The 18,420-nt window shown below is 42.2% G+C and overlaps 1 protein-coding gene across 2 annotated transcripts in view; it reads left to right on the forward strand.

Moving 5' to 3' along the window:
• Positions 1–18,420, forward strand: part of cobl (cordon-bleu WH2 repeat protein) — a 568,107-nt gene that overhangs the window by 191,745 nt on the left and 357,942 nt on the right. For both annotated transcript variants that reach the window (XM_085988107.1, XM_085988108.1), the window contains exon 4: positions 8,049–8,243. In XM_085988107.1, the coding sequence (XP_085844233.1) occupies positions 8,049–8,243 (195 nt within the window). The remainder of the gene's footprint in view (positions 1–8,048; positions 8,244–18,420) is intronic.

The following is an 18,420-nucleotide window of genomic DNA, read 5'->3' on the forward strand; positions in this document are numbered from 1 at the left end:
TCATTCTTGCTCCAATTGCAATTTTAGTAATATTGTGAAGACAGGGAAAGTTGGTCTTTCTCCGGACACTGTTTCTGGCCTTTCTGTCCGTTTCTATCCTTATGGCTGCAGCCCCTTGCTGCTTCTACTACCCCTCCCCCAGCCAGAATGCTGATACCTTCCCCACTTGCTCCCAACTGTTTAACCACACTGCTGTCTCCTCCTGTCCTGCTTGATTCTTTGTTGCTTCCTGTATATAGTTGGCAAATAGTATAACTTATTTCCCACTTTAAACAAATATGGGCTGAGGGCCAGCAAAGGCATTGCTCCTACAACCAAGCAGCCCCCTCGCACTCTTCCCAGACCCTGGTACAACAGGAGTCTGCCAGAACAATTGAACAATTTCAGCCCCCTCTGCACTGTATAAATAACTCAATGAATTTTTGGGGATGGAAGAACAAAACAAACTATTTACCTCTTAAGCAAGTTTTTGAAAATAGTATTGTTTTCTGTAAGGCTGCATCTTTCAGTATCAATAATGTGCAGTATCTGTGGGTTTAGGTTTTTGAATTGTAAAATAATAGATGTATGATATCAGAATATTAATTTCTTCAGAAAGTTCAGGGGTATATTGTAATTTTAAGAATAATCTGACTGATTACTGGGAGGGTTAGTGTTACTGTCTCAACATAATTCATAAGAAATGCATATGATAACAAATAAGCTGAATGCTTTTCAGTGCATAACCCACCTAGACTCAGATAACATCCTAAACTGTGCAGCACTCTTGAGCACTTTAACAGCAGTACGTGAACCCTGAGATAAGCTGCATCACTGAAATACACTTCAGCTTGTGTTACTCTTCGTAAGAGACCTGAGGATTTGAGTATTATGCCATGGAATACGAGTGTACAAACTCTTAACATGAAAGGGTTAAATATTTCAAATGTGTTCATGCCCTGGCAAAGAACTAAGAGGAGGAATTTCAGACAAATACATTAAGCATACGTGTTGTGTATGTAATATGTGTGCTACTTTGAACCTATGGACAGGACTGCACTACTTGTTGGGCGTAGTGATACGCAGTACCACTCCTGGCCATAGGGGTATAAATAGTACTGTGGGTACTGATTCCCCTCAGTTCCCGCCTGTGGGCATGAAGTAAAGACCTATGTGCAGTCCCTACCTCCAACCAGTAAAGGCCTGTTTGAGTTATACGTTTAAGTCTTTGTGTTAATTGTTCAATACAATACACATACTTAACACTGGCGACGAGTCAGGCTCTTACCCTGCGGCAGTTATTCCAGGCGGCTTCGTCCAAAGACAGGACGTTGAAGAGAGGTTTCAATCCTCAACACCCCACTCAAAACTGAAGGGCAGCAGAAATCCTGACAGCTTACAGCGACTGGAAGGGACAGGCATTAGGACCCTGAAGCCTCCATCAGCTTGTGAACCGGAGTAAAGACAGGACTGGGGAAGAGAGAGAGGTAGGGCGATAGCGATCGGCAGATAAGGGCCGGGCCGCTTTGAAGTGAGGGGCGCAGCCGGGCCAGCGATCGGGACCAAAGATAAGAGCCGCACTCGGACTGAAAGGCGCGGCGGCTGCAGAAGCTCAAGGTGCGAGAGTCGCGGTGCACAGCGCGGGCTATCGATCGCGGCGAAGATAAGGGCCGCACTCGAGGGCTGAAGGGAGACGGCGTCGGGGGACGGGTGAAGACCGCCAAGCGCGGGAAAACCGCCATTTTGTGGGCGGAGGACGACGGCAAGAGCGGGAAGCCGCCATCTTTGATAACAAGTAAAGAAAATAAAATCTGAGAAATTGCAAATCTACAATGCCTAAACACGGGAATATTAGCACCTTTGATAGTGACCTCGAAGATTGGGCCATATATGTTGAAAGAGTAAAAAATTATTGTAAGGCCAATAAAATTCGTGACCAAGATAAAGCTCTAACATTATTAAATTTAATGGGTGCGAAGACGTACGGGCAATTGAAACACCTGTTATCACCAGATGAACCGGCGGATAAGACGTTCGATGAGATTGTTACTGTCCTGAAAGATCATCTAAACCCCACGCCGCTGATGCTAGCGGAACGATTTAAATTTTACGACAGAAGGCAGCTACAGCATGAAAGCAATGCTGAATATTTGCTGGAATTGCGTAAATTAGCGAAATATTGCCAGTTTGGAACGGGATTGACAGATGCACTACGAGACAAATTTGTGTGTGGTTTATTTAAACAGGATACACAAAAGCGACTGCTCGAGGAGAATGAGCTGACGCTTGAGAAGGCGGTCACTATGGCAGCAGCACACGAAGCCGCAGCGAGAGGCACGGCAGTAATGCAGCTACGGTCACCGGAGCTCAGTGCACACAAATTGGGTGTGAGTTCTGGCAAATGTTATCGTTGTGGAAAGACAACGCATGATCAGAACCAGTGTTGGTTTAAAAACCAAGAATGTAGAACTTGTGGTAGGCTTGGACATATAGCTAGAGTATGCAGGTCAGGGAAGAAGACCAGCAACAAGAAGTCACCGCAAGGAAAATACGCAAAGGTACACAAGGTGACCGAACAGGAGTCCGATTCAGACGCTAGCAGTAATGAACTGGCTAGCTTAAGCTGTAATGAACTGGCTAGCTTAAGAGTACTCAACGCTGGTAAGGGTGCAGACCTCCAGACAATTTGGGTCACTCTTCAGATAGAAGGAGTCCAAGTAAAACTGGAATTGGACACTGGATCGGCATTGACGGTCATAAATAAGAAAGATTACGGAAAGTTATTCCAACATATTCCCCTACAGGATACGGGGATTATATTGAAAACATACACGGGGCAAAGAGTGTACCCCATCGGGAAAATAGAGGTTGCAGTGGCCCACAAGGGCGAAGACAGTCAAATAATGGACTTATATGTGATATCTGAGGGAGGTCCTCCACTGCTGGGACGGGAGTGGATTAGGAAAATGAATTTGGACTGGCATTTCCTACAAACAATAACGAGTGAGAACTCGGTGAAGATAGTCGGCCCAGACTCTGGAACGGATGATGGTAAGCCCAACTCAGGTGCAAAAGACAAAGTTTCAGCACAGAATTCCACTGAGCAACAACAACATAGTTTAACTGTGGATTCTGAGTCTGGCAAGTCTACTGATGTGCCCATTTCTGAGGGACACCGGGCTCGAACTCAACTCCATTTCAAACTACAACAGCAATTAGAACAAATGCTTCGCCGTTTTGAGCAAGAGTTGAATGCAACGAAAGAGTTCTTTGATATAGAGTTGGAGAATCTGGAAAGACAACAGAAGCAGCTGATGGAGAAAATGGAGCAGGAGCACACAAAACGTCTGATGTCAGAGGAGTTAACGGTCAGCCAACTCCTGCATATGCTGAAGGACAGGACTCTGAAATGGGAAAAACTTGAACATGAACTTCAATATTCAAACGAAAGGGGTTCGGAGCTCTCAAAGGTTATTGGAAGAGCTGAGGTGGCAACACAGACTGAGATGACTGCAACAGAGCAGCCCTTGGATGCCAAAAGTACGCTGACTCACGTCAACGTAGAACAACAGACCGCTGAAACAGCTGCTCCGGTAGAGGGATTGCATAGTCCGATCAATCAATCTCCAAAGGAAGTTGAAGTATTAAAATCACAAATGAGGTCACTAGTAAACGACTTGCTGAAAGCCCAGAAAAAGCTGGATGCAGAGGTACACATGAAGAAGTCTCTTCAGGAAAGATGTCTGGATTTGGAACAAGAGCTGGCTAACGTCCAGCTAGGTATGGAGGAAATAGACGACCCTCTCACTGGTCTAGCTCAGGACGACACCGAATATTACGATGTCCTGTCCTGCCCAGCTTGTAACTTCGACTCCCAAAGTGCAGAAATCATGGAGGAGCACCAAAAGTCTACGGAACATCGGGAGAAGCTGGCTCTACGACGGAAACAGGAGGAAGAGAAGGAGGAACTGCGCATGCAGCTGGCAGCTGTGGCAGCTGACAATGGAGCCCAGAGAGTCTCCAAGAAGCAGAAAAGGAAAAGTAAAAACAGAAGATGACCCATCTGAACCATTATCACCTCTACCAGATCACACACGTGGTCCCTCCGAACGGAGCCAATTCAGTTCGGAAGTTCAAACTGTTAAATCCATGGAAGGACTATTGAATGAGTCACTCTAGCAACGTGAACCGACTACACCACAGAGATTGAATCTGTGAACTGTTTTCCGCAGAGACTGAATCTGTGATCTGTTTTTGACATGAAGTTATCTATGTATCTATGTTATTCTGTTATGTAAACCTGAAGTTATATATGTATATATGTTATTACGTTATGTTAAATGGGGAGATGACTGTAAAGCTAGGAAGGGAGGAATGTTGTGTATGTAATATGTGTGCTACTTTGAACCTATGGACAGGACTGCACTACTTGTTGGGCGTAGTGATACGCAGTACCACTCCTGGCCATAGGGGTATAAATAGTACTGTGGGTACTGATTCCCCTCAGTTCCCGCCTGTGGGCATGAAGTAAAGACCTATGTGCAGTCCCTACCTCCAACCAGTAAAGGCCTGTTTGAGTTATACGTTTAAGTCTTTGTGTTAATTGTTCAATACAACACACATACTTAACAATACGTATCTTCTGTTTGTGAAGGATTTTTTGTTTTATTCCAGTATTGGGTGTCATGGACAGCTGACACCTACAGTTGATTCAGGTTATTGAACTGAAGTTCTACTGTACTGCTTTTAAAAAATAAATCTGGTTTTGTTTCACTGCATATTAAAGGAAACTTTGTGATATCCGGCACCGACGGGACCGAGCTGTTGCCGTCCCATCAAAACTGCCGGACAAACCAGCGCTAATGTTAAAACATACGGAGCTCCGTATCTAGCAACAAACCCTGTTGCTTAGCAACAGCTTCTAAACAGTCGGCCGTAGCTTGCAAGCGTCTCTGTAGCTAAGCAACAGCTTTAGCTAGACCTTGCAGAGCCTGACTGGTGGAAAAAAAAGCAACGAGAAGAAAAAAAACTTACTGAACCGACTCCTGAATTTTGCCGGTGGATCGAGCATTCCGGACAGTTAACCTCCGGATAAACCATACAAGATTTGTTGGTACCTATAACGGCAAAGCAGGGCTTTTATTCTCTAACAATTGTAACGTACAATGTATATTTTTTTAATATAATTCTTTATAAAATAGGCAGAAAATTATATATCACAAAAGAAAAGCCAGCGAGATTGCTGAGATGAGATAAATGTCACCAACTCCTTCTATCCAGCCTGGTTTATTCTGATATTTTAAAAAATAGGACAGATGATGTTTTTCCTGGGGCTAAGGTTAAAAATCAACTGAATTATTTATAGAACTTTCTGGATAAACTACCCAGAGGAACATTGATAACTTGTTGCCATGTTGAAATTTCTATGATTGTTCCTAGTCAATACCTAATTCAGTACCTGTGATGAGATCTGCTTTGACTCCAGAGTTACAAAATGTTACAGATGGTGCTTTTACAGTCAACAATTCTGTTTGCCTATGAGGCATTCAATCAAACTATTTTTTCTTCATACTGATACATCAAACCACAGAAAAACTTTGTTTAATTGCCAATCTAGACTTGAAAACAAACCATTTTTTCTTCTGAATGAGCAAGTTTGGTTGGGTTGTACTGCCATTTTGGCATTGTTTCTAAGTGGTTTCTGATACACATCGATGTGAAACTCACAGTAGAGGTGAGGAGTCAGATTGGTTCATTGATGCTGAAAGGTGATAAACAACCTCCAGCAAGGAGTCTCACACTGGTTTAACTTTGCACTAAGGTGTTGTGTATCTACAATCTGGTGTGGACCTCCCAGCAACTTGAAAAATCTGAAAATTGATGTTATAAAATTAGGAGAGCATGGGGTGGGAGCATCTACTTTCTCCTAACAATAAAAATTAGGCATTGACGACGAAGTCTTACACAGATACAAGCGAGTCTGTTCAGACTATTAACTTCCCTATGGTGAAGATGGACACTTAGGCTGGAAGATAATTGTATACAAAGTTTGATGTTCTTACAGATTAAGTGGGAGTCCGCTTTAGCAATAGAAGTCTGGCCAGGACTGATGGTGGTAATGAAGTTACATCTGGTAATTAGCTCATCCCCTTAATCTGGAATATTTGTCAATGCCCCTTCAACCCAAAAAGGCCATTACACTTTTTGATAAAGGAGTCCAGCAGGACATTCAAATCTTGATCAGTGAAGCCTGATTTACAAACGTTTCAGCCTGCCATATTGAATGCTACTGCGATCATGTTGGTAAATATATAAATTATTTTTTCTTTTACCTACAAGTCGATGCAGCTTCTTTGCTTATGAGAATAGCATTATTAGTATGATTAGTAATTTTTCTGTTGTTAACATTAACTGCTTCATGTTATACTGAACTGGCAAAAGTAAAATTGGGAGGACCATTTTAATGGGCAGCAACTCGGGACACAAGATGAAAATTTTCTCCAAGTCTTAATAGTACTTTGTGTGCTACTGTTGTCTGATAGGAAACTGTATTTCAGTGACCTTGCACAAGTTCTTCTAAATTGTATGCCTGTTTCGTGGTTGGAACTGGGAGAAAGAGGACCTCCTTGTTCTTCCTCTATTTGGTGATGAGGATGAGGTCGCTGGTTTTGAGGTACTGGCCTAGAAATTGGTTTGTACCTGAATTTGGGGGCAGACCCAGCAGCGAAAAAAAAAAATGCCGCACCGGAACTGATGTGCAAGAGGTCTGCAAGAAATTGGCCCTCTTGCATCTTCAGGGCACAACCAGCATGCTGGTTGTTGCTAGTCAAGCCCCAAGAGGTAGTGCGCCGGTCACAAAGAGGCGAAGTGTCAACCGAAGCAATGCCAACATTGGACCTACAGTAAGTCTGGGGGCGGGGGGGTGGGATTAGGAGATCAGGAAGTGGGCAAGTGGTGGCCAATCCTACTCCTCTTGGCTCCACATTTGGGCAATAACTTTTTTTTTTACCTTTTTTGTGGCAGCCTCCAGCCTTTCCTTTAAGGACTGCTGGCTTGGCTGCTTTGGGCCTGAGCAAACAGGCCGCACCTTGCATGGTGCATGATGCTGTCGGTCACAATCCAATTTTCCAAAGGGGCCCGAAATGTTTGGACCAATTTGATATGATTCCTGGCATGGTCTGAGCACGCAAGCCAAATTGAACCTTTAGCGCCCATTTTTTAGCCTGCAAAATAGGTGCTGCACTATCCAATGTGTAGGTCACTGCTGTCGCTTTTGTAGTTGTAAGTATATTAAAATGTTAAAACAATAATTTATTTGAGGTAAGTAGCTATATTGGCTAGAACAATGACGCCTTAAATTAAACATTTTAAAGTTGAGCACAGCTGATTTAGTTTATGTAACTTATATTTACATAGCCATTATTTATTTTACTGTAAATTACTCATTAAAAAGCGATGGTATATTCAACACTGATGGACTCTAAGAACATAAGAATTAGGAACAGGAGTAGGCTAAAGGGCTCCTCGAGTCTGCTCCGCCATTCAATAAGATCATGACTGAGCTTCGACCTCAACTCCACTCTACAACCAAGCAGCTGATTCTTGTGACAAGTAAACTGTTTTCCTGCTCTAGTGTCTATATTTAAATAGATAAAGATTGACTGCCTTCAGAATGATTACATTTGATTTTTAACTCATTATGCCTCTTGCCTCACCCCTCCGCCACATTCATGTAAAACTGAGTATTGGTCAATGTTGGACGGATTGGTCATAATTGTATACTTCTCAATGAGCGTACCCACTTGGTCAGAAGTGAAGTTTCTAGCATGGGATTCTAGTTCCACTATGACAAAATACTGTACTTCCGATTGATTCTGGCAAAAAATGGCCAAAACTCAGCCCAACTATCACAGGCCGATATGAGTGACAAGCTGCCAGCAGGTGGTTGGGAAACAGTTTTGTTGTGTACACTATGGGTTTGTTGCTTGTAAAACAAAAGTACACACAGATATTACTCTTTTGGAATTTAATTGTGTGTAATATTTGGATTTATAAATTTTTTTTTTCAGTAGAATGAAGGGCCGAGCTCCACTGCCACCACCTCAGCCAGCTCCACGCCGGATCCTCACTGCTACCCAAAATTGTAGAGTTAAACATAATGAGCAGAATCCTGGAGACATGAAAGAAAATGTGTTGCCTGGGACAGTGGACATACTTGTTGTCTTACCAAATGGCGCAGAAAAAATGGTTGAAGAGAGTGGAAGGTAAGCAATGAACAAGAATCACTTCAGTCATTGGGCTGCAAACTGTACACAAAATTATACTTAAAACAGCAATAATGTCATGTTCATGTCGTAATAAAATCTTAATTAAGTTGAGCTTTGCAATTGGACAGCTAGTGGGTAAACGCAGGTCATCACATCATTTGAACTTTAATTTCCCAAACAGCACAAGTCTTGTGTTTCTTAAAGGCTTCTCATCATGGATTATTGTTGAAGACACATCAGAAATTGGTTACAGCAGTGTATAACCCAGTTTAGATGTTTGAACTAATTGGCATATTTCAGGGGGGCAATAAACTACTCTTTGTGCAGCAAGATGTATGCTGCAACATAATTGAATTCTGACAAGTGAATTTACGCTTATTGTAAGATGTAAATCTAACTTCTGCCATTTGCTTTGCCAAACTAGTTCGTGCAAGCTATTTGCAGTAGTCAAAAGAGGAAACAAAAACAGAAATGCTAGAAATCTGCAGCAGATTAGTCAGCATCTGAAAAATAAAGGTAGCATAACAATTGAATTGGACTCTTGCTTCAGATTAAACATTTTTAAGAAATCAGTCCTTGGTAGTTGGCATTTTAACCAATTTATATAGATATGAAAAGGCACGATGACTAAACAGTATTAAACAATAATTGTAATCCTGGTTCCTATTGCCGAGACTGGTCTTCACCTCAAACAAAAATTTGTAAAAGGGAGTCGAAAGCTTCAACTACACAGCAAAACTCTGTCTGCATTCAGTTTAGGTCACGATGACCCAAATCACATGCCACCTCACTATGGGCTTGTACTAAAAACTGCACAAAATCCAGTCATGCATTCAGAGCTATTAAATTGCTCATGAGAACATGTGCAACTTTAATTTACTACTGAATCCATGGGGAGATTCAGGTCAGACCTTCAGACTAGCTTAATGCTAACTTTTACCTTTGCAGCCAAAGACAATAGGATGGGTGATGGTGGGAGTTTGTAATCTAAATTCTTTGCTTACTAGATAGCTGACTCCACTGTTTAGCCCTTGTCTATTTCTTGCACCATGTGCTGTTAGTTCACAACAAATATATATTTTTATGACAGGAAGAGAATGAGATATTGGCTCCTGAGCCATATATGCCAGAGTGCCGTTCAAGCTGTTGCCAGATTGCCAGCCGGGCTGCTCTCCTTCAGATACTGTTGCCAGGAAACTACTTTATTGTCTCTTGTCTAGTACTGCAATATCTTTTTGGGTTGTGCAAGAAAAATTGACATAGCACAATAGGGCAAGGTATTACTTAAACATTTGTTTCTTTATTTCTTGTAAGGTGTTAGCCATGGCTCAGTGGTTGCACTTTCGCCTCTGAGTTAGAAGGTTGTGGGCTCGAGTGGATTCAAGGATTTTGCGATGGGTAATGATGGCGAACTCACCGCATTTGACACCATTACCCCTCTGAAACTGACCGCAACTTAAAGATTTAGCGCATGCGCATCTAAGCGCGGAAATCCTGAAGTTGCAGCCAGTCATTCACTGCTCCGACACAGGCTACGCTGGGCCCCCACCAGAGCCGGCAATCAGTGAAACTGACAAAAACTTAGGCTTTTCCGTGCTAATATCGCTGTTAAATACCCCATTAAATGTTAAGCCTTGTTGGACTAGGTTTTAACTGGGGTTTAACAGCATATTGACTGCTAAGCAAACGTTCTGGAAAACTAATTTTTTATATTTGTGGTCAAATTTCTCCATTACGATAAAAATTACAATTTTTTTAATGTAAAACATTTTTTTAAATGTTTGTTCATGATATTTCAGCTTCTACCTATCCTCATGTGAAAGTCCCAATCTTTATTTCACTCTCTAACATTTTTTAAAAGTCTGGATAAAAGCTGCTTTTTATTTCCTGGTTTGCTGTCTGTGAGAATTCTTCAATGTGATTGACTACTTAGGCAGCTTGTTGACATCACTGCAGTTCTTTGCTGGGAATTCGCATTACAGGGTGCTACAATCAATTACAAGTTGAGAAAGGCAAACTTCTCACCACAGAGATTGCAAGATCTCTGTGGGCAGCTTTCTTCGAAGCCAGCGGCAAGCGCCTTTGCTTCGCCGCTGACCGCAAATTACGGGCAAACGTAGGTTGACACTCCAATGGAGTACTGAGGGGACATTGGAACAGGAGTAGGCCATTTAACCCCTCGAATCTGTTTCGCCATTCAGTTAGATCATGGCTGATCTGTGACTCATCTTTAATATCCTTGGTAAACAGAAATCTATCAGTCTCAGATTTAAAATTAACAATTGATCCAACATCAACTGCCTTTTGCAGAAGAGAGTTCCAAACTTCTACCACCCTTTGCATGTAGAAGAGTTTCCTAACTTCACTCCTGGCTCTAATTTCTAGGCTATGTCCCCTAGTTCTAGATTCCCCAACCAGTGAAAATAGTTTCTCTCTATCTACCTTCAGTTCCCCTTAATACCTTGAAAATTTTGATCAAATCACCCCTTAATCTTCTAAATTCCAGGGAACACAACCCTAGTTTGTGTAATCTCTCTTTGTAATTTAACCCTTAAAGCCCAGGTATCGTTCTAGTAAATCTACTCTGCACTCCCTCCAAGGCCAATATATTCCTCCTAAGGTGTGTTGCCCAGAACTGAACACAGTACTCCAGGTGTGGTCTAACCAGGGCTTTGTATAGCTGCAGCATGACTTCTAACCCCTTGTATTCTAGTCCTCTAGATATAAAGGCCAGCATTCCATTCGGCTGTTTGATTATTTTTTGTACCTGTCCATGACATTTTAATGATCTATCGACATGGACCCCGAAGTCTATTTGGACTTCCACTGCTTCTAACTATTCACCATTTAGAAAGTACTCTGATCTGTCCTTTTTAGGTCTAAAGTGGATGACCTCACACTTGCCTGTATTGAAATCTATTCACTTAATCTATTAATATCTTTTTGTAATTTTATGCTTCCATCAACACTGTTTACAATGCCTCCTATCTTTGTGTTATCGGCAAACTTGGATATGTGGCTTTCTATCCCATCATCTAAGTCATTAATAAATACAGTGAATAGTTGAGGCCCCAACACAGATCCCTGTGGGACGCCACTAGTCACATCCTGCCAATTAGAGTACCTCCCCATTATCCCTACTCTGTCTCCTGCTGCTCAGCCAATCTCCTAACCATGTCAATAATTTGTCCTCAATTCCATGAGTTTCAACTTTACTTAACAGTCTCTTATGAGGGACTTTATCAAATGCCTTCTGGAAGTCCTTATAAATAACATCCATAGATATTCCCGTCCACTACTTTAGTCACCTCTTCAAAAAATTGAATTGGGTTCATCAGGCATGACCTACCCTTTACAAATCCATGCTGGAAAATGTTCAAGGTGTTCAGTCACTCCATCCTTCATTATAGACTCTAGTAATTTCCCGACAACAAATGTTAGGCTAACCGGTCTATAATTCCCTTGTTTCCTTCTCCCTCACCTTTCTTAAATAGAGGAGTGATGTGCAATTTTCCAATCTAAAGGAACCGTTCCTAAATCGAGAGAAGATTGGAAGATTATAGTTAGGGCATCTGCAATGTTCTCACCTACTTCCTTTAAAACCCTGGGAAGAAAACCATTTGGTCTGGGGGATTTGAACATAGGAAAGAGGAGCAGGAGTGGGCCATACGGCCCCTCGAGCCTGCTCTACCATTCAGTAATTCAATTCATGGCTGATCTTCGACCTCAACTCCACTTTCCCACCTGATCCCCATATCCCTTGATTCCCTTTGAGTCTAAAAATCTATCGATCTCTGTCTTGAATATACTCAACGACTGAGCATCCACAGCCTTCTGGGGTAGAGAATTCTAAAGATTCATAACCATCTGAGTGAAGAAATTTCTCCTCATCTCAGTCCTAAATGGCCTGAGATTATGCCCCCTAGTTCTAGACTCTCCAGTCAGGGGAAACAGCCTCTCAGCATCTGCCCTGTCAAGCCCTCTCAGAATCTTGTATGTTTCAATGAGATCACCTCTCATTCTTCTAAACTCCAGAGAGTATTGGCCCATTCTACTCAATCTCTCTTCATAGGACAATCCTCTCATCCCAGGAATCAATCTAGAGCCATTATTTTCTTCATTACTATTAATTTGCTTACGTTAATTTTAGTATGTCCACGTCACTGATTCAATATTAGTTTCCTTGGGATGTCCGGCATGCTATCCTACTGTAAATACTGATGCAAAGTGATTAATAACATGTCCACATTTCCTTATTTTCATTTATAATATCACCATTGTCAGTTTTTAAGGGGCTCACATTGCTCTTAACCACCCTCTTTTTCCTAATGTAATTGTAAAAGTTTTTGTGTTGATTTTGATATCCCTTGCAAGTTTCTTTTCATACTCCCTTTTTGTAGCACTTACTATCTGTTTTGCCACCCTTTGCTGTTCTTTGTATCTCTCCCATTCGCCGGATCTGTGCTTTTTTTTATTCTTGTATGCTTTTTCTTTTAGTTTAATGTTGTCCTTTACCTCTTCATTCATCCATGGCTGTTTCTTTTGGCAAATGGATCTCTTGCCCCTTAGGGTTATAAACTGGTTCTGTGTCACGTTAAATTCTTTTTTGAACACCCCCCACTGACCATCTGTCATTTTACCTGTTAACAGATTTGCTCAGTTTTCTGTGGACAGTCTTTGTCTCATCCTGTTGAAGTCAGCCGTACCAAAATCTAGAACCTTTGTAGCTGTTTCACATTTATCCTTTTCAAACACAACATTGAACTCAGTCATATTATGGTCGCTAATAGATAAGTGATCAGTTACCATTAGTCTGTTAACTAAATTTGACTCATTGCTCATGTTTAAATCTAATATGGCCTGCTCCCTTGTTGGTTCTAGGACATATTGTTGTAGAAAGCAATCCTGAACACACTCAAGACGTTTTCTACCTTTGTGATATGAGCCCATCTGCTTATCCCAATCTATATGGAAGTTAAAATCCCCCATTAAAATCATTAAAAGTTTTTTGTGTTGATTTTGATATCCCTTGCAAGTTTTTTTTTATACTCCTTTTTTTGTAGTACTTACTATCTGTTTTGCCACCCTTTGCTGTTCTTTGTATCTCTCCCATTCGCCGGATCTGTGCTTTTTTTATTCTTGTATGCTTTTTCTTTTAGTTTAATGTTGTCCTTTACCTCTTCTTTTGTCCATGGCTGTTTCTTTTGGCAAACAGATCTCTTGCCTCTTAGGGTTATAAACTGGTTCTGTGTCACGTTTACTACAGGCAAGTGATAAAGAGGGAGTGCTGCACTGTCGGAGTTGCTGTCTTTGAGATGAGACGTTAAACTGAGGCCCTGTCTACTCTTGCAAGGGAGCTGTAAAAGATCCCTGAGCACTATTGAAAGAAGAGTAGGGGAGTTCTGCTGGTGTCCTGCCCAATATTGATCACTAAAACAGATTATCTGCTTGTTATCACATTGCTGTTTGTGGGACATTGCTGTGCACCGATTGATTGACGTGTTTCCTACATTACAACAGTGATTACACTTAAAGTATTTCATTGACTGTAAACCGCTTTGGGATGTTCTGAGATTTCGAAAGGCGCAATATAAGTGCAATTCTTTCATTTTCTTTGTTTATGCTAAATGATTACAAAAACTGCTCTCATACCTAAAATATTTTGAATATTTCTCATTTCAAACCTGTATCCGGTGACAATTATTGAGAAAGGAACTTGAATTTATATTAATTAACTGGTTGTTCTTTGAGAGCCATGGACTCTATTTTTATGTAAATGATAGAAGGTAGTATTTCCTTTAGACAAGTACTGACTACTTACAAAAAACCTGCTGACTCGATATAAAGTTCTCAGATGTACTACAAATCTTTCAATTTCTTGTTAATTCAGTTGATACATGTGCGTATGTATACAAGAATGATTGATTGGGCAGTTCTATTAAGTGGGGATAATGGGGACACTGAAGAAAAATGTAATACCTTCAGCTCTCCATTTGTTCTCTGTTCCTTAACACCTGACTTTTGAGCCCAAATTACCTTATCCACTGAAGTCCAATCTGTCTCGATCCTTGACCCATACCCTCTGCCTTGCACATCCTTTCCGTGCCCACTTGACTCCTATTCCCTGACACAGGCCAGAGATAAATGTAGTAAGACTTGGTATAGTGGCGCTCCGTAGTTTCCAATATGCAGCCACTGAGCTTTGAGGCTTTTAGCAACGAGTAGACGCGTGTTGAAATAAAACGTTCCAAAACGTAACTTTGTCTTTTAACTGTTAACTGTTTACTGTAATATATTTCAAACAGGATTTCAAAGTAAAACACGTTAAACACGCACACGGTCAAAAACTGTATTGCACCACAGCCCTCAAAGCTTCTACCTTTTCTAGCCTCGTGGAGCTTGAACTGTAAAAATGGCTGGATATCATGTGACAAGCTTAAGGACTGTACCATTGTAGCAAGAATAAAGGGTGTCCCTCAGACTATACTATTGGAACAAGAAGAGGGGGTTTCTCAATACAATAAGTCAGTCAGGTAATTAACTATATTATACTAGAATATGCATCAATAATAAACAAATGTACGTACATACATACTGTACCATAATATTTAACCAATATTTTAAAGTATTTTCTTCTTTACACTTTCTTAAACTTTCATGACTCTTACATTCCAGCCCCTAATTGACTAGGCACATGAAGCATAGCAATTACTCAAACATTCTTGTAAGAAGTCACACAACACCAGGTTATAGTCCAACAGTTTTATTTGACATCACAAGCTTTCGCAGCGCTGCTCCTTCGTCAGGTGAAGTGGAACGATACATAAAGACACAGCTTATATAGTCAGAGAATAATGCCAGATGATTACAGGTAAACATTCTTAAGAGTCATGAACTAATGAGTTCAACATATTTACAATATAAATGTCCCTTTTTTTTTGTTCAGGAATCTTTCACGCTGCTTCTTGTAGCAGGCAGAGCTTTGTGATCGGTCTTTCCAGGGTCGTGTAACCGTCTGCAAACAATGCATTCAGAGAGTATTTTTCTTATTACAGAATTAGCTCCTGGAATCTAGTATCTTTGTCTTAGCTTCGCAAGCACGTGGTTCCTCCCACTGTGTCCAATACTCTGGTATATATGCTGAAGAATGAGAGTAGCAACCCGGAGGTCCTTAGAAAGGATAGCAGGATGCTTGGCCTCCTCTGGCATAGCAGATTTGTTTAGTCACCCTCCCACCCTCAGTACTCCATCTTGGAGTGTAGGGTCCAGCTTGTAGATATGACTACCTTTCTTGATTGGAGTATTTTGCTGTAAAGCTTCGATTTCTTCTGGATATCTTTGTCTTTGACTGAAGCAAACTATCTCCATCTCAGCCTTGGCCAAATCCTCCACGGTCAATGAATTTGATGTGCCTCAATAAATCCGAGACTCGATGTTAGCGAAACAAAACAAGGCTTTTATTGACTTAGAAGGTAACACACACAGGAGAATGTATCTTCCATCCAGAGGTCTGCCGTACTGGATGTGCTGCAGGCTGGGCCAGCTTACATAGGAGCCAGGTATGGGCGGAGCCCTACACACAGTACAATACAATGGAAATGAAACTGAAACCAACCACAGTCACAGGCAGAGAAATACTGATGAGTGATGAATGGAATATTTCATCACAGAATTCTTACCCAATGTGGTCTTGTGCTGGTGCATATACTGCTGTAGAAGCATTCTCTGCTTATCAGGGTTACTTTCAGACTGACTGATAGTGGCTCGATACTTTTTTCTCTTACCGCTCAGGTGTAGCAGCAACTCTTTCAGCCTTAGAAACCATGCAACTGCTTTCCTCAACTGGTCGTTGTCGTACGTGTCTTCACACTGTTCCCTTTGGGGAACTGTATGAAGTGGTAGAAGGATTTCTGGCCGCGATTAACGCTCCTTCCGTGACCGTAACCATCTTCGTACCAGCCATTAGGGTGGTTAGTCCTATGGCGGGAGGGTTTTACGGGCTCCCACAACCCATACGAGGGGGGGGGGGGGCACCCACACCCATGGACGCAAGTATCCCGCTGGATGTCAACCCAGAATTTAGAGCCGGAGCTCCGACTCCACTTGCCGGGACTGTCTGGAGTGGGGTTCGAATCCCTACGTCTTCTGGCCCAGCGGCGGGGATGCTACCGCTACGCCAAAGGCCCACTCCCTCCTCAACTGGTGCCATCCTGAGAAATGGTTAACAAGCTTGTTCACTGTGTCAAAGTTCTCTTTCGTAGTTAGGAGATTTGCTGTGACTGATCTCTTAACTTCGACGTCGTCTTCAGCAACCTGACTTGGCATATCTGGTCTTTCTGGCCATGATCTCTCTGTTTCCAGCAGATAACTTGGGCCTTGTATCCAAGTTTCGCTCCTCATGAAGTTTTCAGCCTTCAATCCCCGTGAGGCTTGATCTGCTGGGTTTATTGAGGTGTTTACATACCTCCACTGGGATGGTTGTGTAGCTTCTCTAATGGATGAGATTCTGTTTGCTACGAAGGTCTTGAAGCGTATCTTCTCATTTTCTATATACTTCAGCACTGTAGTGTTATCCGTCCAGAAGACAGATTCTTCTAGTGGGAGCTGTAACTCTTTCCGCATCACCTTGTCAACTTTAACTGGAACAACCGCTGCCGTCAACTCCAGTCTCGGGATGGTGACCTGCTTCAGCGGAGCCACCCTGGATTTCCCCATGAGGAAGGAACAATGTTTCTGGCCCTGTTGATTTGTCAGCAAGTGGTAAGTAGCCGTGCCATAGCCGTCCTCACTGGCGTCCGAGAAATGATGTAGGTGAGCCGTCTTTGTAACTCCAAAACTCACAGGCTTGATGTATCTATTGACGTTGAAGCAAGAAAGTTGTTGCAAATCTGTTAACCATCTGAGCCATCTCTGAGCTTGACCTTCTGGGATATCTTCATCCCATCCTCTCTTGTCTCTGCACAGCTCTCGTAGGATCAGCTTCACCGGCAGAATGAGTGGTGCCAAGAATCCAAGAGGGTCGTAGATGGAACTGACCACGGAGAGAATCCCTCGTCTTGTGGATGGTCTTTCGTTCACCATTATTCTAAAGTTGAACGTGTCTGACTCAATGCACCATTGTACACCAAGAGCTCTCTCGATAGGAAGGACATCGTGGCTCAGGTCCAGATCTTTGACTTCAGTGGCTCTTTCCTTTTCTGGGATAGAAGCTAGAACTGCTCTGCTGTTGCTTATCCACTTAGTCAGATGGAATCCTCCATTCGAACACAGAGTTCTAAGGTCTCTTGACAGTGCAATGGCATCGTCTTCTGTTGACACGGACTTCAGACAGTCATCGACATAGAAGTTTCTGAAGATTGTCTCCACAGCCTCTGATGGTGCTTTGCCTTTGCCATCTTCTGCAGTTTTTCTGAGAGCGTAGCTTGCACAGCTGGGAGATGATGTGGCTCCGAACAAGTGTACGGTCATTCTACATTCCACCATAACTTGACTAACATCGCCATCTGGCCACCAAAGGAAACGCAGAAGATCAGCATCTTCATCAGGGACTCTGACTTGGTAGAACATTGATTCTATATCTGCCATCATGGCAATGAGCTCTTGTCTAAACCTCGTCAAGACGCCAATGAGGGTATTAGTAAGATCAGGACCTTGAAGCAGCTGGTCATTCAGTGAAGTTCCTCTGAATGAAGCGGTGCAGTCAAACACTACACGGATCTTTTTCTTCTGTGGGTGATACACACCGTGATGAAGAATGTACCAGACCCTTCCATCTTCTCTGTTCAACTGTTCCTCGGGTACTTTTACAGCATAGCCTTTCGCTATGATGTTTCTCATGAAGCCTTTGTAGTCTTCGTGAAAGTCAGGGTTCTTGTTCAGCTTTCTCTTTAGACTGATGGCGCACTGCTCTGCTATGCAGCGATTATTCGGCATCTTCGCGGTCTCTCTTCTCAGTGGCAAACCAATGTGATAGTGGCCATCAATGAACTGTGTAGACCTTGTCATCAAATCCATGAACTGATGGTCTACTTGTGACATCTCTGTCTTTTCCTCACAGCTGCGTTCTGAGAAGTCTGCGTTGAACTTCTGTATCAACAGCTCTTCAATGCTTGCGATAGAGATACGATTAACTGTGACATTTTATCGTTGCTCCTTGTTCGACTTGTTGCCATCA

Source organism: Somniosus microcephalus, chromosome 5 (assembly GCF_052327205.1).
Source record: "Somniosus microcephalus isolate GS21.2 chromosome 5, FLI_Smic_1.0, whole genome shotgun sequence".
Lineage (NCBI taxonomy): Eukaryota > Metazoa > Chordata > Chondrichthyes > Squaliformes > Somniosidae > Somniosus > Somniosus microcephalus.